Source organism: Lynx canadensis, chromosome D4 (assembly GCF_007474595.2).
Source record: "Lynx canadensis isolate LIC74 chromosome D4, mLynCan4.pri.v2, whole genome shotgun sequence".
NCBI classification, from domain to species: Eukaryota; Metazoa; Chordata; class Mammalia; order Carnivora; family Felidae; genus Lynx; species Lynx canadensis.
The window spans coordinates 57,255,115-57,276,101 of record NC_044315.2 but is presented as its reverse complement, the minus strand read 5'-3'; the positions used below and the strand labels follow the sequence as shown (position 1 = coordinate 57,276,101).

Below are 20,987 nucleotides of genomic sequence, written 5' to 3'. Positions count from 1 at the left end.
GGGACCCCGCGGAGACAGACTACACGGCAGTGGGCTGTGCAGTCACCACGATCTCCTCCAACCTGACGGAGATGTCCCGCGGCGTGAAGCTGCTGGCCGCCCTGCTGGAGGACGAAGGCAGCAGTGGCCGGCCTCTGCTGCAGGCCGCGAAGGGCCTTGCCGGGGCGGTGTCAGAGCTGCTGCGCAGCGCCCAGCCAGCCAGCGCTGAGGTCAGGGGCCACGGCTGGCACTAGGGAGGAGACCCCAAAGGAGGAGGGGGCAGTCCAGATTGTGGGATGGAAGTGTGGGACCTGTGGGCAGCTTCTGACCGGTGTCCACTCTCCACAGCCCCGTCAGAACCTGCTGCAAGCAGCTGGGAACGTGGGCCAGGCCAGTGGGGAGCTGTTGCAGCAAATTGGGGAAAGTGATACTGACCCCCACTTCCAGGTTAGTGACTTACCCAGCCCCTAGAACGGAAGCTTCTTGGAAGTAACCTCTGACCCTGAATCCAGCTCCTAGTCCTGTTACTACAAAGTGACTTCTCAGCGCCAAACGGAACATCTGTTTGCAGGGAATGACACTGGGAACCTTCATTCCCTTTTGAGGGCATGAAAATTTAGAACCCCTGAATCCAAACTGAATCTACCAGGTCACCCTTGGCTGATGATATTTTGTAGTCGCCTGCCATCTTCTCCTTGTCTTCCCCATATATAGCCTTTGTCCCAACTCGACATCTTGAAGCTGCCTCCATACCACCCTGAGGACACTGTTCCTCTAGCTCCCCCTTCCCCACCCCATGCCAGTTTCCTCAGCTGACTTGTCATCCTGGATTTCCCACACAGATATGTGCACCCAGAGGGGCTGGGGTTCGATCTCCCCCCGAACCCCCCACGGTAATGGCCTCTGGCCTGGGCCTTCCCAGCTTTGTTCTCTCTGAGCCGCATACACTCGCTCTGCACCTCTCCCCCAGCCTCCTCGCGGGGGCAGAACATGATGGAGATGGGGAGGCATGTCACAGGCAGGACTTGGGAAAATGGGATCCGGGAGGGTTGTATGGGGTCTTGTACTCCAGGGTGACTGCTTCCAACCAAGATTGAGAAGAAATGGGGAAAAAAAGCTGGGGGTGGGAGGGACCCCAAGAGGTACCTCTCTCCATCCCATTGTAACAGCACCGCCCCTCCCTCCCCATTGTGGTCCGAGTGTATCCGCCTCGTGCGTTTCTCCCTCTGGTGTAGGCTCTCTTTCTCTCGGTGTGGGTTTGTTCCTTGGTGGGTATTCTGTCCTACTGGGCACTCAAGGCAGGGGCTTGGGGTAGCTTCTGGTTGCTTCTGCATACACTATCCAGTGATTGGAGTCAGTGGGAATAATGAAACCGCTCATGCCTCTGAGAAGGGTCCATGGATCCCAAGCTCGATCTTAGGCCATGCTGACAGTGCTTTTCTCACAGGACGTACTAATGCAGCTAGCCAAGGCCGTGGCAAGTGCTGCAGCTGCCTTGGTCCTCAAGGCCAAGAGTGTGGCCCAGCGGACAGAGGACTCAGGGCTTCAGACCCAGGTCATTGCTGCAGCGACACAGTGTGCCTTGTCTACCTCCCAGCTGGTGGCCTGTACCAAGGTGAGCCACAAAGGTTGCATTAGCCTGTGCTGAGGGGTGATGGTGCCACACACAGGAGCCTCTCATTTCACCTCTCTGGCTCCTTCTTACCTGTTCCGGTGGCTGTGGGACTCCTCACGACTCCTTTCCATTGCCTTCATCTCTGACACTTGCTTTGCCCACAGGTGGTGGCACCTACAATCAGCTCACCTGTCTGCCAAGAGCAGCTGGTGGAGGCCGGACGCCTGGTGGCCAAAGCCGTGGAGGGCTGTGTGTCCGCCTCCCAGGCAGCCACGGACGATGGGCAGCTGCTGCGGGGGGTAGGAGCGGCGGCCACAGCTGTCACCCAGGCCCTGAATGAGCTGTTGCAGCACGTGAAGGCCCATGCCTCAGGGGCTGGGCCTGCTGGCCGTTATGACCAGGCCACTGACACCATCCTCACTGTCACCGAGAACATCTTCAGTTCCATGGGTGATGCTGGTAAGGACACCACTCCTGGGAAGACAGGGAACCCTGTTGAGGCTCCCCGAGCCCATTGGGCATTCCCTTGCAGACCTGCCAGTCCCCGCTAAGGACTCAGCAGAGTAGACCATGTACTTATTAACCTCTCTGAAACTTCCAGTTTCTCATCTGTAAAGCAGGAATGTGATCCCCGTTCTGCCTTCTTTGGTATATTTTGGAGAATATACAAAAGCATACACAAACGTAGCTGGAAATTGGAAGGTGGCATTAAGAAATAGTCTTCTCCACTCCACCCTACCTGCTCACTCCCAAAAGGAGTGCACTCCTTCACAAGGAGTGCAAGACTATTTACTGAAAATACTTGTTAGAGAGTGTCTTCTCTCCCATAAAAGTTCACCAGGAAATCTGTCCCTCTCCAAGATCTTAAACCCAAAATACAATAACTCCAGGGGAATCACTTTGAGAACCTTTGTGTCTCTTTAACTGCCCCCCAAGAGCCCTATCTACCTTGCCTGCACCCCTTTCCCCCACCCTGGCACCCTCGCAGTGTCTCTGGCTTCCTTACCTGATAGTGCTCTGTCCTCTCAGGTGAGATGGTACGACAGGCTCGCATCCTAGCCCAAGCCACCTCTGACCTGGTCAATGCCATCAAGGCTGATGCCGAGGGGGAGAGTGATCTGGAGAATTCTCGCAAGCTATTAAGCGCTGCTAAGATCCTGGCCGATGCCACAGCCAAGATGGTGGAGGCTGCCAAGGTACGAGCCTTCTGTGGCCAACTCCCAGACCTGAAGGGAAGTAGAAGGGTCCAGATGGTCACCCTTTTCTGATGGGAGAGCTCCAAGAACAGCAGAAAATACAAGAGCACTCAGGAAGTAAAGGCACCCTCGGCTTCAGGTGCATAGGGGCCCAGGCTTCCAGCCACTGTGACTGCCAGGGTACTTGGTGACCGACATGCCCTTTTTCTTCCTCTGAGTCCACACTCTGCTATCCTTACTTTTCCCTACTTTGTTGCCACCACCTGCCTGCTTCCTGGATCCCTCTGCTTCATGGCCTGTCCTGGGAATGCATATAAGCACTCAGTCCTGGGGCCTCTGCTGCCAGCAGTACAGAGAAAGACAGGCAGTGGGACACAGGGTGCAGACGACCGTCGGGAAGAAGCCGAGAGGTTCTTGCACTCCCCGGGCTCTGGGGCTTTCCAGTTTGCAGGAGTAACCAGCTCCCCTGCTTTGGTTTTTGAAATCCCTGCTCTAAACTGAGTCCTCCTTGTCCCAAAGAGCCTTAAACACACCCTTTTGCCAGTGGCATTTAGGGGGCAGTAGGGAAAGAAACATGGCTTCTTCCCCCACAAGGGAAAGAAGAAACGGTTCTACCTAAAAAGGGCCCAAAGGGAATCTAGGGGCCCCCTGATTCCCCTTTGCCTGCTTGAGGCAGCTCATCTCAGCTGTGATTACCTTTCAGTGGGGACTTTAGGAAAACATTTGAGTCTGGAGAGGTCAGAGCAGAGCTTATTTGGGGCGCACAGGGATGCTGGGTGAGGACCGTCTCTCCGCTTCTCTCAGGGAGCAGCCGCTCACCCTGACAGTGAGGAGCAGCAGCAGCGGCTGCGGGAGGCGGCTGAGGGTCTGCGCATGGCCACCAATGCGGCTGCGCAGAATGCCATCAAGAAGAAGCTGGTGCAGCGCCTGGAGGTGAAGCTAGGAAATAACCCAGGAGCGGGAGTGTGGGTGCTGTGGGAGGAATGAAACTGGGAGGGTTGTGCAGAGAGAGACTCTGTCACCGTTTCCTTGTGGGATAGTGTGGCCAGGGTGAGCCAGGGACTGGGCAGGGGAGCGCCTGGGGCTTGTCCTAACTACTCTGTCCTCACAGCACGCAGCCAAACAGGCTGCAGCCTCAGCTACACAGACTATTGCGGCAGCCCAGCATGCAGCCTCCACCCCCAAGGCCTCTGCTGGCCCCCAGCCTGTGCTGGTGCAGAGCTGCAAGGTGAGACTTGGTGGGAGGAGATGTGGGACGAGTGGGACTTTCCCCCAGTCTATGGGGAGGTGGCCCTCATGACATTTTCACCCACAGGCTGTGGCAGAACAGATTCCACTGCTGGTGCAGGGCGTCCGAGGGAGCCAAGCTCAGCCCGACAGTCCCAGTGCTCAGCTGGCCCTCATTGCTGCAAGCCAGAGCTTCCTGCAGGCAAGGCACCCTCTCCCCACCTCTCAGACGAGACCCTTCCCACCCTTCTAAATCCCCTAGATCACCCACAGTTTGAAGCTCTACCAGTAGCCTCCTTCCCAGACTAAGCTGCGGCACTCAGTGTCCAGACCATCTTTAGTCCCTGTACCCAAGCAAATAGTACATTCATCTGCCCACCTGTTCCTCAACAGCCAGGTGGGAAGATGGTGGCCGCTGCAAAGGCCTCAGTGCCAACAATTCAGGACCAGGCTTCGGCCATGCAGCTGAGTCAGTGTGCTAAAAACCTTGGCACTGCATTGGCTGAACTTCGGACCGCTGCCCAGAAGGTAAGGGAGCTGGTCATCTTTGGAAAATGAGGGTGGAGTTCTGGGATGATGGGGAGTCTGCAGAATAACCTAAAACAGGGATAATTGTATAACATGGGACATTAGTGGGACACAGCAGTACCTCTTGTACCCAGACTTCCTTGTTATTGTAGGCTCAGGAAGCATGTGGGCCTTTGGAGATGGATTCTGCACTGAGTGTGGTACAGAATCTAGAGAGAGATCTGCAGGAAGTGAAGGCAGCAGCTCGAGATGGCAAACTTAAACCCTTACCTGGGGAGACCGTAAGTATTCTTAAGACCTTTTTTTTTTGTTTGTTTGTTTGTTTACTTTTGAGAGCGAGAGTACAAGCAGGGAAGGGCAGAGAGAGAGGCAGACACAGAATCCAAAGTAGACTCCAGGCTCTGAGCTGTCAGCACGGAGCCTGATGCAGGGCTCAAACCCATGAACCGTAAGATCATGACCTGAGCCAAAGTCAATGCTTAACCGACTAAGCCACCCAGGTGCCCCTAAGATCTCATTCTTTTTTTGTTTGTTTTGTTTGTACATTATTTTTGGGAGAGTGCAAGCGGGATAGGGGCAGAGAGAGGGGGACAGAGGATCTGAAGCAGGCTCTGCGCTGAGCCCAACGTGGGACTCAAACTCAAGAATCACGAGATCATGACCTGAGCCAAAGTCGGACGCTCAACCAACTGAGCCACCCAGATGCCCCCCCTAAGACCTCGTTCTTAATCAGACTCTGAGGTTTTCTTTTCTGCCTGCACCCCGGAGCTGCCCAAAACCTTCATTAAACTGCCAGCTGACCTCAACTAGTTTCTTAAGTTCCCTTTTCCTGGTTCCTTCTGCACCTGAGTCTCCTGCTTCTTCCCTAGATGGAGAAATGTGCCCAGGACCTGGGAAACAGCACCAAAGCTGTGAGCTCTGCCATTGCCCAGCTGCTGGGGGAGGTTGCCCAGGGCAATGAGAATTATGCAGGTATGTGGGCAGGGCTGGGAATGGAGCTGGGAGCAGGAGCTGAATGAGGGATAGAGCTGATGGAGAAAGCCACTGGAACGAGGGCCTGGCAGTGAAAGCCGCTTTTCCCTTCTGTCTCCCCAGGGATTGCAGCTAGGGAAGTGGCAGGTGGGCTGCGGTCACTGGCCCAGGCTGCTAGGGGTGTAGCTGCCCTGACATCGGATCCTGCAGTGCAAGCTATCGTGCTTGACACGGCCAGCGATGTTCTGGATAAGGCCAGCAGCCTCATTGAGGAAGCAAAGAAGGCAGCTGGCCATCCAGGGGACCCTGAGAGCCAGCAACGGCTTGCCCAGGTCAGGTTTGGGAAACAGACCGCTTCCCCGTACGGCCCACCCTGACTGGAACAGAGTCTCAGCCATACTGACAGACACCTTCTCAGGTCTGCTCTTGACAGCTCTTGTCTGGATTCCACCCTTTCCCTCAGTCCTAGTAGAAGTGTCTCAACCTGCAGCAGGGTTTAGCTGAACGCCAAGCGTGGGGCAGTTTGGTCACTATCACTTGAAACTCTAACTTCAGCCCCTTCAGCTACACACGCCCTTTCCTCCTCACTTTTAGAGGCAGTAGAGCGCTTATTTCCCAGGTCCCATGAGTGGAGGAGGTGCTCTCCCAAATGGTTTCTTTTTTGGCAACACTCGTCTCCTTTTCTACCTCAGGTGGCTAAAGCAGTGACTCAGGCCCTGAACCGCTGTGTCAGCTGCCTGCCTGGCCAGCGAGATGTGGACAATGCCCTGCGAGCGGTGGGAGATGCCAGCAAGCGACTCCTGAATGACTCGGTAGGAAGACCAGGGGTGTGGGGGGCACATAAGAGCTGAAGACTCCAAGCTTCTCTCCACGTCTAGACCTCTCCTTGACCTTGACTTCCCAGTTTTACCCCCTTTTGTTACTCCCAGGCTCAGTGCCCACCTCCCAGCACTCCTTGACTAGATTCTCCCTCACATCGTCCCCCATGCTGGCTTCTGACTTTCTTTCTGACCCCGCAGCTTCCCCCCAGCACTGGGACGTTTCAGGAAGCTCAGAGCCGGCTGAATGACGCTGCTGCTGGGCTGAATCAGGCAGCCACAGAACTAGTGCAGGCTTCTCGGGGAACCCCTCAGGACCTGGCCCGAGCCTCAGGTCGATTTGGACAGGACTTCAGCACCTTCCTGGAAGCTGGTGTGGAGATGGCGGGACAGGCACCGGTATGCAAAGGCACGGGGTCTGTTTCAGGTGTTAGACAAGAGGTGCCTGTGTGACTGCATGGTCCTAACCTCTGCCTGGCTCCCCCCACCCCCCACCCCCCTCTAGCACTATTTGAGTGTCTAGGACACAGAGCCTTTTAGAGACAGATAAGAAAGGACTGACTGGACAACCTGTTGACCTTTTCGCCTTCAACAGAGCCAGGAGGACCGGGCCCAGATCGTGTCCAACTTGAAGGGCATCTCTATGTCTTCAAGCAAACTTCTTCTGGCTGCCAAGGCCCTATCCACAGACCCTGCTTCCCCCAACCTGAAGAGTCAGCTGGCTGCAGCTGCCCGGTAAGTAGGAGCTGGGAAGCCCAGCCCTGGAATGTTGAAGAGACTGGGGAGGGGACATGTCATGAGAAGTCCCAGCTTAGGAATGGTTACAGATGAAAGAGAAATAGCTAAAGACTTTCTATGCGTGTAGGACCCAAGAATGATGACCTGTGCATGCATTCACTTGACTCTGTTTCTCCCAGGGCGGTGACCGACAGCATCAACCAGCTCATCACCATGTGTACCCAGCAGGCGCCAGGCCAGAAAGAGTGTGACAATGCCCTACGGGAATTGGAGGTGGGTACTTGGCAGGCTAAGTGCTGTGAGGTTAAGGAAGGTACTCTGGGTTTGGGGGTCAAAAAGGCGTCTTGAACCTTACTTTGTCCTCCCCCTATACAGACAGTCCGAGAACTCCTGGAGAACCCAGTCCAGCCCATCAATGACCTGTCCTACTTTGGCTGCCTCGACAGTGTAATGGAGAACTCAAAGGTAAGTGTGGCAAGGAACCCGGAGGGCAGAGGACAGGAAGATGGAACTAGGGACTCCTCTACCCCTCTGAGGACAGGAACTGGCTCTCCTCAAACCCTCTGTTTCTTAGGTACTGGGCGAGGCCATGACGGGCATCTCCCAAAACGCCAAGAACGGAAACCTGCCGGAGTTTGGGGAGGCCATTGCCACGGCCTCCAAAGCCCTCTGTGGCTTCACCGAAGCGGCTGCTCAGGTTATTCCCCTGCGACAGTCCCTGCAATACCTCTGCTTTCTCTACCCCACCTCCTCAACAGCCGGGCACTTGAGTAGATAATCAAGAAGTTACGTTTGCAAAACCAACTCTGTGGACACTGGTTCTTTCCCCTTCTGAGTGGGGGTGTTTGTCAGCAATCATAGAATACCAACAGTTCTGGCTGCTGTCACCCCTGAGCCCCTGGTACCTTGGGTTATGATTATACTGTCTAATGAGGGGGCCTTTTCCAGCCCTGGCTTTCTTGGTATATGCTAATTACCAAGTGCAAGTCATTTTTCACATAGTTACTACTTTATTAAAATAGTGCCAGTAACTAAATTTCCAGTTATTTGAGTCACCGCTTAACTGTGCCTTTTTATGCAGTTATGAAGTATAAACACGACCCATTAGCTATGAGACTGTTTTGCTTTAGTATATGAACCCTTAAGACAAACTGGCTTGAGAGTTCATCTCAGAGTGTTTCTCTGAAAGCCTCAATCTTGCTTCCTCAATCTCCCCTATTGCCCTTTGCCCTGTTCTGTTGGGTGGCCTCTTTTTTATGGTATGAAAAGCATAAAGAGGAAACAGAAGAGCTACTATGTGTTAAATGAAGTATGAATCAAACCTATGATGGTCTTCTAATCGTAAAAATAAATTTGGCAATCGTGCTCTTTCCAAATCTCTGAAGCTTGGAAGTGTTATAAATGAAAATGATCCTAACAACCTTCCCAGTATTGGAACTGTTTCAAAGAGACTTTGTGCTTATGCACATGTGTGTGCACGTGTGTGTGGCAGGGTGGCTTTCAAACCTTTTTTTATTTCTACTTAGAGCAAGCAGTACTTTTTTCCTTATGATCCAGCAGATACACATCTCAACAGAAGTTTGATTAAACTCTGTGTGGTTTTTCTTTTTTTTTGCTTTTCGTTTCTTGTTTCTTTTACTTTTGTAACCTTCTGAAACGTTCAAACACATTTAACAAAACAGGAGCGTTTTTTTCTTTTTTATAGCATAATCATTATTTGTGAACATACTGCCACTCACACAGAACCCTGGATGCCAGACTTGTCCCTACTATCACTGTTTGATCCCACGTGGGGGATATTCTTGATTTCTCACCCCACCCCCATCCCTTCTCTCTCTCCAGGCTGCGTATCTGGTGGGGGTCTCTGATCCCAATAGCCAAGCAGGGCAGCAAGGACTGGTGGAGCCCACACAGTTCGCCCGTGCAAACCAGGCGATTCAGATGGCCTGTCAGAGTTTGGGGGAGCCTGGCTGTACACAGGCCCAGGTAACTTAAGGGAACAGGTGCTGTGAGCGAGCCTGGGAGAGGGTGGCGGGCCAGGATGGACCGGCCCCATGAAGAGAGAGGGAGAGGTGAGATGTGGGGAAGTAGAGGCTGGAGACGCATCTGTGACCTTCCACACACAGCTTCTCTGTGGGTGATTGTCTTCTCCTGCCGTGTTTCTTGTCACTCTTAGTACTGCTAAGTTCACAACTCCTCTGTAGAAGTTTGAATCCACTCTCCTACTTACCCTATTATGGGTTCTCCATCAGTGTGTCTGTCTCTCATTTCCCCTGCCCCATACCGTTCACCTTCGGGTATCTGTCTCCCACATCTTCCCTTTTCAGGTCACTCTGTCCTTCCTAATTAGACTTCCAAAGGTACCACTTTCCATCCCCAAGCCTGCAGGGGCTCTCGCCTGGGTGTGGAGACTTCCTTCCTGCCCTCATCGTGGCTCTTCCACGTGTCTGTCTCCTCAGGTGCTCTCTGCAGCCACCATTGTGGCCAAACACACCTCTGCACTGTGTAACAGCTGCCGCCTGGCTTCTGCTCGCACCGCCAATCCTACCGCCAAGCGCCAGTTTGTACAGTCGGCCAAGGAGGTGGCCAACAGCACAGCCAATCTCGTGAAGACTATCAAGGTTGTCAGTGTTTGAAATTCCCAGCCTCCCTCTGACCTGTCCAGTCTTTTCTCCCCTGGTTCCCCCATCAGTCCCTAAAGCCTTCTACCAAATCCCATCTGCCTGAGCCCAAGCCCTATCCTGTCCATACTGCTCATCACCAGCCTCTCCTCACCTCTGGCCCAGGAGAGGAGAGCCAGGCGTCACTTTCTTTGCCTACAGTCAGTCCTGAGGGCCTGTCACTTCCACTTCCAGGCGCTTGACGGAGCTTTCACAGAGGAGAACCGTGCCCAGTGCCGAGCAGCAACAGCCCCTCTGCTGGAGGCTGTGGACAATCTGAGTGCCTTTGCATCCAACCCGGAGTTCTCCAGCATTCCTGCCCAGATCAGCCCCGAGGTGAGGCGGTGTGAAGACAAAACCGATGCACCGGCTGCCCCCTCGTCTTTGCGGGTGTCTTGAGACTCACCCCCCTGCCTCTTCTCTCCCCAGGGCCGGGCTGCCATGGAGCCCATCGTGATCTCTGCCAAGACAATGTTGGAGAGTGCCGGGGGACTGATCCAGACAGCCCGGGCCCTAGCAGTCAATCCCCGGGACCCCCCGCGCTGGTCAGTGCTGGCTGGCCACTCCCGTACTGTCTCAGACTCCATCAAGAAGCTTATTACAAGCATGAGGTATTGAGTGGGTAGACAGCCAGTGTGACCAGGGAACATACTTGTAGCAGCGTGGGGCGGGGACGAGTAGTGCAATGAGGTGGGATAGTGTTGGAGGGCCCTTGTTGTCCAAGAATCGGGATACGGGGAAAGATAGGCCAGCCTGTTTTAAAGGGATCTTCTTGGTGTTGGAGCCTATGATGTATCTATAGGGACAAGGCTCCAGGGCAGCTGGAGTGTGAGACGGCCATTGCAGCTTTGAACAGCTGTCTGCGGGACCTAGACCAGGCTTCCCTCGCTGCGGTCAGCCAACAGCTTGCTCCTCGTGAGGGAATCTCTCAAGAGGTAAGGGGGAACAGGGTTCTACAAAAGGTTATGTCTGGGAAGAGAGATGGCAGACTCGAGAGGATGGGGGGTCCAGGTGTGTGCCTCACAGAGACATCAAGGGTATGGGAGGAACATTCCAAGGGGACTCCGTCAGTTCGGTATGGAAGGAAGGGGAGGGTCCTGTTCCAGCTCACAGTTAGGGCTAACGTTCACTTCCTCGCCAGGCCTTGCACACTCAGATGCTCACTGCAGTGCAAGAGATCTCCCACCTTATTGAACCGCTGGCCAGTGCCGCACGGGCTGAAGCCTCCCAGCTGGGACACAAGGTACCTGGGAAGACATGCGGGTAGTCCCAAGGTAGGGCAAGCGAGGGTTCCTGGCCCAGCTGACCTTCCACTCGAACCCCTTGCCACAGGTATCCCAGATGGCCCAATACTTTGAGCCGCTCACTCTGGCTGCAGTGGGTGCCGCCTCCAAGACCCTGAGCCACCCACAGCAGATGGCACTCCTGGACCAGACTAAAACCTTGGCAGAGTCTGCCTTACAGTTGCTGTACACAGCCAAGGAGGCTGGCGGCAACCCCAAGGTACCGAGGGCGGGAGGGTCTGCTAGTAAGAGGTCAGTGAAGCAGGAACAACAGAGCCCGCCTCCACTCACTCACTCTGTCCCACAGCAAGCAGCTCACACCCAGGAAGCCCTGGAGGAGGCTGTGCAGATGATGACAGAGGCCGTAGAGGACCTGACAACGACCCTCAACGAGGCAGCCAGTGCTGCTGGGGTTGTTGGCGGCATGGTGGACTCCATCACCCAGGCCATCAACCAGGTTAGAGTCTTGGGGTGCCTGTGGTCAGCGGCTACCCTGGGCTAGGGTCCCCGAGCACTGTGTCAGACACTCTGATAATCTTCCTACTTCCCCCATCTTCCCCCCTCAGCTAGATGAAGGACCAATGGGTGAACCAGAAGGTTCCTTCGTGGATTACCAGACAACTATGGTGCGGACAGCCAAGGCCATTGCTGTCACCGTTCAAGAGATGGTGAGTTTGGAAGAGTATAAGATTACCCCCGGAGAGCTCAGTTTGGAAATAACTTTACTTCTTCTGTTATCATCAGGTAACTAAATCAAACACCAGCCCTGAGGAGCTGGGCCCTCTTGCTAACCAGCTGACCAGTGACTACGGCCGTCTGGCCTCACAGGCCAAGCCTGCAGCTGTGGCTGCTGAGAATGAAGAGGTAAACACGGGGGCAGCTGCCGTGAATATCTTCCCCCAGGCCCTCACAGAAAGTCACAGTGGCGTGCCCCTTGTCCCCATCATGTCAGCCTCTCGGGCTGTCCCACCTTTACTCTGTCTAGTCTTCTATAGAAAAGGGAACACACGCTCAGGACCACTCCACTAAAGAGTGATCAGGGGCGCCTTGGTGGCTCAGTCATTAAGCATACGACTCTTGATCTTAGGGTCATGATTTCAAGCCCTGCGTTGGGCGTGGAGCCTACTTAATTAAAAAAAAAGAAAAAAGTGATCAGGGCTGTGTCGGGACAGGATCAAAGTCACAGGGATAAGGGAGATAGCCCACGATCTAGAGATTTCCTGGTCTGCCGCCATTGCCTCTGTCGACACTCCTGCTGTCCTGCAGGTCTATAATCTCTTCTTAGTTCCTCCTTGTTGCAGACCCATGAAGCTCTTCCTTCCCTAAGCTCCTGGCTTTCCAAGAAAGCAAGTAATTGGATCTTAGCATGACACACCTAATCCCCAACCCCAAACCCCTGCCTTACCACATATGGCCAAATTGTAGTCCCTGGCCCTCTGATTCACATCCCCCAGCATAAAGGGCTTCTCCTCCACCTCCTCACTTTGCTTCACATAATCCTCACCAGTTGGTGCCTACATGCTATTATTTTCCATGTGTAGGAGGTGGCCTCCCGCCTGAAGGACATGAAACAGGGAATCTGCACGCTGGGCACTTGTTCTCACCACCTTTTAGTCTATGATGCGTGTTTTGTTAGGTCCTTAGTGACTCCTCCAAGCACAGTTGGGGGCACCATGAGTGTCTTGTAAAATCCATGTCCCTTTCCTATCTGCTCACAGATAGGCGCCCACATCAAGCACCGGGTGCAGGAGCTGGGGCACAGCTGTGCTGCTTTGGTCACCAAGGCAGGCGCCCTACAGTGCAGCCCCAGTGATGCCTACACCAAGAAGGAGCTCATAGAGTGTGCCCGGAGAGTCTCCGAGAAGGTGACGGTGCTCATCCCCATGGACTGGGGGGCTGGCTCCCCCTCCCTGTAGCCTCCCTTCCCATCCTCCTCCAACCTTCCCAGCCCTCTCCTCCATCCCTTTTCCCAGGCACCAGTGACCTTTCCCTTCCACGAGGCACTGACCAGAGTCTCCATGTGACTTTCCTCCCCCAGGTCTCCCACGTGCTGGCTGCACTCCAGGCCGGGAACCGTGGCACCCAGGCCTGCATCACAGCAGCCAGTGCTGTGTCCGGCATCATCGCTGACCTCGACACCACCATCATGTTCGCTACCGCCGGTACCCTCAATCGCGAGGGTGCTGAAACTTTCGCAGACCACCGGTGAGGAGGGAACTGGGCCTCACAGAGGCAAGCGGGGGAGTCGGGGGGGAACAGAAGAGGCTGGAGGGGTTGGAGGAGGACTGAGAAGGGCTGACTGGGCTGGCCCCTCCCTCAGGGAAGGCATTCTGAAGACTGCAAAGGTGCTGGTGGAAGACACCAAGGTCCTGGTGCAGAATGCAGCTGGGAGCCAGGAGAAGTTAGCACAGGCTGCCCAGTCCTCCGTGGCCACCATCACCCGCCTTGCTGATGTGGTCAAGCTGGGCGCAGCCAGCCTGGGAGCTGAGGACCCTGAGACACAGGTATCCATTTGACACCCCTAATTCTGGCCAGAAACACTGCCTGTTCCCCCTTTCCCTCCCACAGACCAGAGCCTCTGCTCTCCCACGCAGGTAGTGCTGATCAACGCAGTGAAAGATGTGGCCAAAGCCCTGGGAGACCTCATCAGCGCAACAAAGGCTGCAGCTGGCAAAGTTGGGGATGACCCTGCTGTGTGGCAGCTCAAGAACTCTGCCAAGGTTGGAGGGAATGAGAGAGGGAATGAGGGGCCAATCGGTGCACTTTCTCCTGTTCCTTAAAACGCCCCCCTCTCCAACTCCTCTGATGCCCCCAGGTGATGGTAACCAATGTGACATCATTGCTCAAGACTGTGAAAGCCGTGGAAGATGAAGCCACCAAAGGCACACGAGCCCTGGAGGCAACCACAGAACACATACGGCAGGAGCTGGCGGTGAGCGAGGGTCTGGAGCACTGGGGACTTGGGTTAGAGAGGGATCGAGACAGATTGTGAATCTGTATTTCACATATACTCACGGACAGAAATGTAAAGAGTTGCACTCATTGTCTGTGCTCACTGCCAGACTTCCTAAGTGAGCTGCACTGGTGTCTTTCCCTCCCCCACCTACTTAGTCCTCAGCATTTCACAACTGCCTTCCCTCACCCTCCCACTTTCCCCAGTCACCAGTGCCCCTTAGCTGCCACATTCAGTGCCCTCTTCTTGGCCTTCATCTTCTTCAAACATTTCCAAAACATTTGACTTTGTTAACAAGCCTCTCTGGAATCTTTCTTCCTTTGGCCCTCCTGACACTGGCTTTGCTCTTGCTTCTCCAGCATCTCTTCTGTAGTCGTCATCAAACCACCTTCAACCCAGTAAACGTGGAGGCCGGCCCAAAATGGTGCAAATCGCCTGATTTCCCTGTCCTCTTCTTTGGCAAGTTTAACCACTTTCACGATCATTCTCTGGCAAGCTGACTTCACCTCTGAGTTTAGTTGTTCTCAACTGCCTGTCTGACATCACCACCAAGAGGCCATGCCACCCAGCTTCTGGCCCCCAAGCGACTTCCTCTTCCCATGGTAGCAGCCTCCATCACCTGTGACTTCCCTGTCTTCTTCACCAAATCCCGGCCACTGCAAGTCCTCCCAACCACCCTCCCTTCTCTTCTTTCACCCCTCCTCTCTCTGCCCCGTCAGCACCCTGGTTGGGATCTTCATCCACTCTCCTCCACTTTGATTGCTGTGTTAGTTTTCTGCCTCATCCTCCCCTCTCCCTTCAATCTCTTGTCACTCTCGTCTCCTCCTCTTTCTCATTTCCGAATTCACCTTTCTGACCCTCTCCTTGGAGAGGAAAGTTAACTGAAATTCTTAATTTTCTGCCTCCCAAACCTTATCTTTCACTCATCTTTCCTATCTTGGTAAGTGGCACCTTTTAATAACTCAGCTTCTAAAGCCAGGAACGCAGCTGTAATGTTGTTCTCTCGTTCCCACATCTGAGCGCATCAGCAAGACCTGTCAGTGCTCCCTCCACGCGGATCTCATGTTCTCTCTTCTCCATCACTACCACCTCCAGATCATCCCCAGTCCTTCCATGCTTCTGTGTATTTGTGCGCTAGCCTCCATCTGTTCTCCCTGCCCCGACACTCACCCCTCTGATGCATTCTCTGTACACTGTAGCCGAATACACTTTTGAAAATATAAATTAGATTGTGTCCCTTTGCTTAGAACCCTTTAGTGACTGCCCTGCCATCTTTGGTAAAATCCACTCTTGGCTGCCACTTCCCAGGCCCCTGCCAACTTCCCTAGTCTCATTGGTCTTGCTCCTCGCCCTTCCCCAGCCCCAGGCCGCTGCACTGTCACTCCTGCTGCTGCAGGCCCTTGCACTTGCTTTGCTTCAGCTTTTTTAACATCTGGCTCCTTCCAGTCCTTCAGGCTGAAGCTTAAAGTCCTCTCCTCTGGGTTGCCTGGCTGGCTCAGTCCATAGAGCATGTGACTCTTGATCTCAGGGTTGTGAATTTGAGCCCCACATTGGGTGTAGAAATTACTTTAAAAAATAAAGTAGGGGCGCCTGGGTGGCGCAGTCGGTTAGGCGTCCGACTTCAGCCAGGTCACGATCTCGCGGTCCGTGAGTTCGAGCCCCGCATCAGGCTCTGGGCTGATGGCTCGGAGCCTGGAGCCTGTTTCCGATTCTGTGTCTCCCTCTCTCTCTGCCCCTCCCCATTCATGCTCTGTCTCTCTCTGTCCCAAAAATAAATAAAAAAACGTTGAAAAAAAAAATTTAAAAAAAATAAAGTAAAATCTTAAAAAAAAAAAAAAAAAAAAAAGGCCTCTTCTGAGAGAGGCTTCCCTGGCCATCTACCGGAGAAAGGACTTCACTTTTGTTTCTCAGCACAGCACCCTCTTTACTTCCTTCACAGCCCAGTTCAGTCTCTAGTTTTTCTGTGTGTTTACCTATTTATTGTCTGTGTTCAAAACTATAGGGTAAACTCCACGAGAACAAGGACTTTGTCTCCTTTATTCCCCCATTGCATTCCTAGCACGTCACACAGAATCTACCACTAGCCGATTTTTAATAATTTGCTGGATGAACACATACATCAAAATATTTTTGATTTTTATATGTTATGTAAAAGTCCAAGTTCCTTGGTCTGATAGTCAAGGCCCCAAAAACCTTTTCTTCACCATCCCTGTAATTCTAGAACATTTTTTGGTACTCTCTCACTTGACATTCTGGTTATTCATGCCCCCGTTTACCTAAAATGCATTCCTGTTATCTATGTCTTTTAAGATGCAGCCCCTTGCCCCCACTCTGCCACTCACCCCTTCAAGGCTTCTCTGTAGTTGAGGAATAAAAACCCAGCTCAAATAACCCAGCTGTGATGTGTGAATGTCTCCAAGGACCTGACCTACAATAAGTACTCATTGAATGTCTGTTCTTGAACACATGGATGAATGAACCGGATTATACAAGTAGAGTGCTACGCTGTCTTATGGTCTCACACACTGTACAATTTTTCTTTTTGTCTTATCTGCAACAGGTCTTCTGTTCTCCAGAGCCACCTGCCAAGACCTCTACCCCAGAAGATTTCATTCGCATGACCAAGGGTATCACTATGGCAACAGCCAAGGCTGTTGCCGCTGGCAACTCCTGTCGCCAGGAGGATGTCATTGCCACAGCTAATCTGAGTCGGCGTGCTATCGCAGATATGCTTCGGGCTTGCAAGGTAAAAACCCTGATAGGCAGAAGCCTGAGACGGCGCAGCAGCTTTGGGGCAAAACACGGGAGGGGCGAAACTGCGGGGGCTTGGGCCTGGAACTCTTTGGGATCCTAAAGCTCACTGTATGGGATAGGAAGCAGCTTACCACCCAGAAGTGGCCCCTGATGTGCGGCTTCGAGCCCTGCACTATGGCCGGGAGTGTGCCAATGGCTACCTGGAGCTGCTGGACCACGTGCTGCTGGTAAGGAAAGCGGGTGTTGTCTGCTCCTCACACCGGCCTCCCTGAGTACACAGTCCCCTCCCGTGTGCCTCAGTCCCAGCTCTCGATTCTTTTGTTGTTCAAATCTCCTTCCCACTCCACCTTCTCTTTCCCAGATCTGTTCTGATTTCCAAGTCTCCCTTCCACTGGGGCCCCATCATTCTTAGCATCTTTGGTTTTCCCACTCACCTCTTCCTCTTGGTTTTTCTTATCTCTTCTCTTCCCACCCAACCTCCCCCTTCTCTACCTTCATCGTCTCTTCTTTCTTCTCATTTCATCATTCTCCTTGCTCCTTGTCAGCCGGTGAGTGACACACAGCCCCTGTCTTCACCCTGTGTACAGTGTGATGCCCAGGGTGCACCTGCCCAGGGTGCACCTGCCCAGGGGGCATGGTGTTTGAGGGCTGTGGTGTGGAGGGGTCTAGGGATGGGGTGGGGGGTCACGGTCTGCCCTGTTTCTTACCTCTGATAGGAGCTCAGATCTGATGCTTTCTGATCCCTGCCCACCCCCGACCCCCCACCCCCCCCAGACCCTGCAGAAGCCAAGCCCAGAACTGAAGCAGCAATTGACGGGACACTCAAAGCGTGTGGCGGGTTCAGTCACTGAGCTCATCCAGGCTGCTGAGGCCATGAAGGGTGAGAGGTGACCAGGGACAGGGAGGGAAGGGAAACCTTTGTCATGGGGAGATCTCTGCTTCCTGGTTGGGCTGCTCTGAGTTGGCCGCTGCCCACAGTCCCCACAGGTGCCAGGGGCCAGTGATACTAACCATGCTGCCCAGTGCTCCTGACATCTCTGCTCTGCCTTGGCCCTTTTCTTCCTCCCTTTGTCACACCAGGAACAGAATGGGTGGACCCAGAGGACCCCACAGTCATCGCTGAGAATGAGCTCCTGGGAGCTGCAGCTGCCATTGAGGCTGCAGCCAAAAAGCTGGAGCAGCTGAAGCCTCGGGCCAAACCCAAGGTCAGTCCTCCTGCCTCCTGTTCCCTACCCTCCCGATGGCAGAATGTCCCTACCTTCATTTTGCATCTCTCTCTACAATCTTTCTCTTCATTTTAGGAGGCAGATGAGTCCTTGAACTTTGAGGAGCAGATATTGGAAGCTGCCAAGTCCATTGCAGCAGCCACCAGTGCCCTGGTAAAGGCTGCATCAGCTGCCCAGAGGGAACTGGTGGCCCAAGGGAAGGTAAGTACTTGGATACCCAGAAGAATGGGGACAGCTCTGCTGTCCACACTCGAATGGATCCCAGGCATTTACACACCTACGGCGAGCACAGGTCTGAGTAGGCTCTCCTCTTTCCTCCACAGGTGGGCGCCATTCCAGCCAATGCACTGGATGATGGGCAGTGGTCCCAAGGCCTCATTTCTGCTGTGAGTGCACAGTACCCACTAGGTCCCTCAGCTAGGAGACTAGAGGGGAAGGACCAGGGCAATAGGCATATGTTAATCTAATCCTCCTCACTTTAGGCCCGGATGGTGGCCGCAGCCACCAACAATTTGTGTGAGGCGGCCAATGCAGCCGTGCAAGGCCACGCCAGCCAGGAGAAGCTCATCTCATCAGCCAAGCAGGTAGCTGCCTCCACAGCCCAGCTCCTTGTGGCCTGCAAGGTCAAGGCTGACCAGGACTCGGAGGCAATGAAACGACTTCAGGTGAGGAACCGTGACCATCCTGCTGTACCTTGGGCTGTGCTGCTTTAAACTTTTCCCCCAAGATGTGCTTTTCTGTGAGGGAGTAGAGGGACTCTCTCTCAGCTGAGTTCCCAGCCTCACACTGCTTTCTCTGCCCAGGCTGCTGGCAATGCAGTGAAGCGAGCCTCGGATAACCTGGTGAAGGCAGCACAGAAGGCCGCAGCCTTTGAAGACCAAGAGAACGAGACAGTGGTGGTGAAGGAGAAGATGGTTGGGGGCATTGCCCAGGTGAGCTTTGCCCCGGACACCCTTAAGCACACTGCCGGCCAGGCAGTCACATTGCCTGTGCCGGCCGCAACGGCCCCGTACCCTAATGCACATACTCGCTGAACTGAGTCCCCGATCTCCATCCCTCAGATCATTGCCGCACAGGAAGAGATGCTTCGGAAGGAACGAGAGCTGGAAGAGGCGCGGAAGAAGCTGGCACAGATTCGGCAGCAACAGTACAAGTTCCTGCCTTCAGAGCTTCGAGATGAGCACTAGGGCAGCCGCTTCTATTTAATGCAGACCCAGCCCAGAGACTGTGCCTGCCACTACCAAAGCCTTCTGGGCTGTCGGGCCCGACCTGCCCAACCCCAACACTCCCCCAAGTGCCTGCCAAACCCTGGGCCTGGGCCTGCCCAGTCCCGCTGCACATCCCCTGTCCCCTCCCTGACTCCAAGTGCCTTCATGCCCTAGGGCCCCCTAAGTGCCTGCCCCTCCCTAGAGTATTAACGCTCCAAGAATATTATTAACGCTGCTGTACCTCAGTCTGAACCTGCCAGGGCTCCCGCCCGCTCCACCCTGCCAGCAGCTTCCAGCCAGTCCCCACAGCCTTGGCTCTGCTCCTTTTTTGATACTGTCTACCCCTACCCCCAGCTACCTGTGGGGACCGCAGGGTTACAAGCCCCAAACAGGTCATGCTCCAATAAAGGTGATTCTGCCTGCGACCTCTGCCTGGCCTTGTGAGGAGATGGGAGATTCCCCTCAGACAAAGAGAATGTGGGGGAAAGAATGGGATTCAGTTCTGTCACCAGCTTCATCTGGCTCAGAAATGGGAGTGGGGGCACACTGTGGCAATCTGCCCCCCGCCCCCCCTTCCTCCTCCTTGCACCCAGATCCCCAAAGTCACCACGGTTGGGAAGCTGAGAAGGCCTGTTCCTGTGGTCCCCTATCTCACTGGCCAGCGCCTACGCCTCACCAAGTGGCATCACCCTGCTGCTGGGACAGCAGCTGCCAGTGCTCTTTGTGACTACCAGGGACACTCGATCTTCGTAACCGTTCGGAGTATTTGAACAAATCCAATTCCTGGCCAAATTCAAATTTTCAAAAGCAGCTTTGCTAAAAAGAATAAGCCGATAAGATACAAGTGTCTGAGCCTCAGAGAACTATGGCCACAGATTTGGTTGAGGGTCCTAACAAGCAAAATACCCCCTGAGGCTGCACCGGCTAGGTTCTACTGTTGATGTGCTGGGGGACTTCTGGGCCCTCCTGGGCCTGTTACTCCTGCCGAGAACAGCGCTGGAAGAAAAAAACTGAAAAAGCTTGACCCGGGTGTCTTGGTTAGCGGGCACAGCTCCCTGCTACTGGCAGCCCTGTTCCAGCTGCCATGCCTGTCTTTGAGGTTAAGCAGAGGGAGGTGGTCAGGGAGGTGGGTGTCGCTTCCCCTCCCATCCACATTCACCACCTCTGCCCACACAGCGTGGACCACATGGCAGTCCTCAGGCCTGTCACTATTTTCATGCGTGGTTCTTTAACCAGCCCTGTTGCCCAGGAGGTTAATTCCTTGCCTCCCCCTCCAAGTAAAACATAAACACCACCCACTACTACTCTAGGCACCTTTCACCTCCTTGAAGCCGTGACATCTTCCATTCCCGCTGCATTAGAATAAGTTTAAAGTAGATGCAATTGCTTTGCCCTCCCCAGGGCAGCCCATATGGAAGGTGCCAACTTCCTACCATCACTCCTGTCACTTGTGATTAATTCATTCAATATTTACTAAGCCATGCCCAGGCTAAGCACTGGAAAATAGAGATGCATTATCACCTCTGACGCAGAGACCTGGCAACTCCAGTACATATCACTGTGGCCCCCTAACACTAGATTCAATGTCCTAGCATCGTGACTTGGGAACCGTAGAGATCAAATCCCTTCCACAGCCTCCCCAACGAGTGGTAGTCCAGACTGTCTGAACTCCTCCAGCTATAAGCCCAGGGCAGCTGCTTATTCCTTCCACCACTTCCCCACCATGTCCTCAGGAACTGTGACCAGTCACATACCTCTTACTAGTGGTACAGCAGGGAGCCTTCTGGGGAGAGGCTCAAATACCCATTAGACCAGCAGTTCTTAAAATGT

General features: G+C 54.0%; 1 protein-coding gene across 4 annotated transcripts in view; it reads left to right on the top strand.

Moving 5' to 3' along the window:
* Positions 1-19,582, top strand: part of TLN1 (talin 1) — a 31,697-nt gene extending 12,115 nt beyond the window's left edge. For all 4 annotated transcript variants that reach the window (XM_030292755.1, XM_030292756.1, XM_030292757.1 and 1 more), the window contains exons 16-57: positions 1-209; positions 328-426; positions 1,427-1,594; positions 1,759-2,053; positions 2,624-2,790; positions 3,595-3,723; positions 3,902-4,018; positions 4,106-4,219; positions 4,411-4,545; positions 4,698-4,826; positions 5,415-5,517; positions 5,641-5,849; positions 6,210-6,329; positions 6,537-6,734; positions 6,931-7,070; positions 7,253-7,346; positions 7,449-7,538; positions 7,648-7,770; positions 8,916-9,059; positions 9,533-9,694; positions 9,929-10,069; positions 10,163-10,344; positions 10,536-10,668; positions 10,875-10,976; positions 11,066-11,236; positions 11,324-11,473; positions 11,583-11,684; positions 11,761-11,880; positions 12,735-12,881; positions 13,055-13,221; positions 13,337-13,520; positions 13,611-13,736; positions 13,832-13,948; positions 16,530-16,715; positions 16,843-16,950; positions 17,498-17,603; positions 17,804-17,928; positions 18,025-18,150; positions 18,273-18,335; positions 18,432-18,614; positions 18,753-18,881; positions 19,011-19,582. In XM_030292755.1, the coding sequence (XP_030148615.1) occupies positions 1-209; positions 328-426; positions 1,427-1,594; positions 1,759-2,053; positions 2,624-2,790; positions 3,595-3,723; positions 3,902-4,018; positions 4,106-4,219; positions 4,411-4,545; positions 4,698-4,826; positions 5,415-5,517; positions 5,641-5,849; positions 6,210-6,329; positions 6,537-6,734; positions 6,931-7,070; positions 7,253-7,346; positions 7,449-7,538; positions 7,648-7,770; positions 8,916-9,059; positions 9,533-9,694; positions 9,929-10,069; positions 10,163-10,344; positions 10,536-10,668; positions 10,875-10,976; positions 11,066-11,236; positions 11,324-11,473; positions 11,583-11,684; positions 11,761-11,880; positions 12,735-12,881; positions 13,055-13,221; positions 13,337-13,520; positions 13,611-13,736; positions 13,832-13,948; positions 16,530-16,715; positions 16,843-16,950; positions 17,498-17,603; positions 17,804-17,928; positions 18,025-18,150; positions 18,273-18,335; positions 18,432-18,614; positions 18,753-18,881; positions 19,011-19,136 (5,939 nt within the window). In that variant the 3' untranslated portion in view covers positions 19,137-19,582. The remainder of the gene's footprint in view (positions 210-327; positions 427-1,426; positions 1,595-1,758; positions 2,054-2,623; positions 2,791-3,594; positions 3,724-3,901; positions 4,019-4,105; positions 4,220-4,410; positions 4,546-4,697; positions 4,827-5,414; positions 5,518-5,640; positions 5,850-6,209; positions 6,330-6,536; positions 6,735-6,930; positions 7,071-7,252; positions 7,347-7,448; positions 7,539-7,647; positions 7,771-8,915; positions 9,060-9,532; positions 9,695-9,928; positions 10,070-10,162; positions 10,345-10,535; positions 10,669-10,874; positions 10,977-11,065; positions 11,237-11,323; positions 11,474-11,582; positions 11,685-11,760; positions 11,881-12,734; positions 12,882-13,054; positions 13,222-13,336; positions 13,521-13,610; positions 13,737-13,831; positions 13,949-16,529; positions 16,716-16,842; positions 16,951-17,497; positions 17,604-17,803; positions 17,929-18,024; positions 18,151-18,272; positions 18,336-18,431; positions 18,615-18,752; positions 18,882-19,010) is intronic.
* The last annotated feature ends 1,405 nt before the right edge of the window (positions 19,583-20,987 follow it).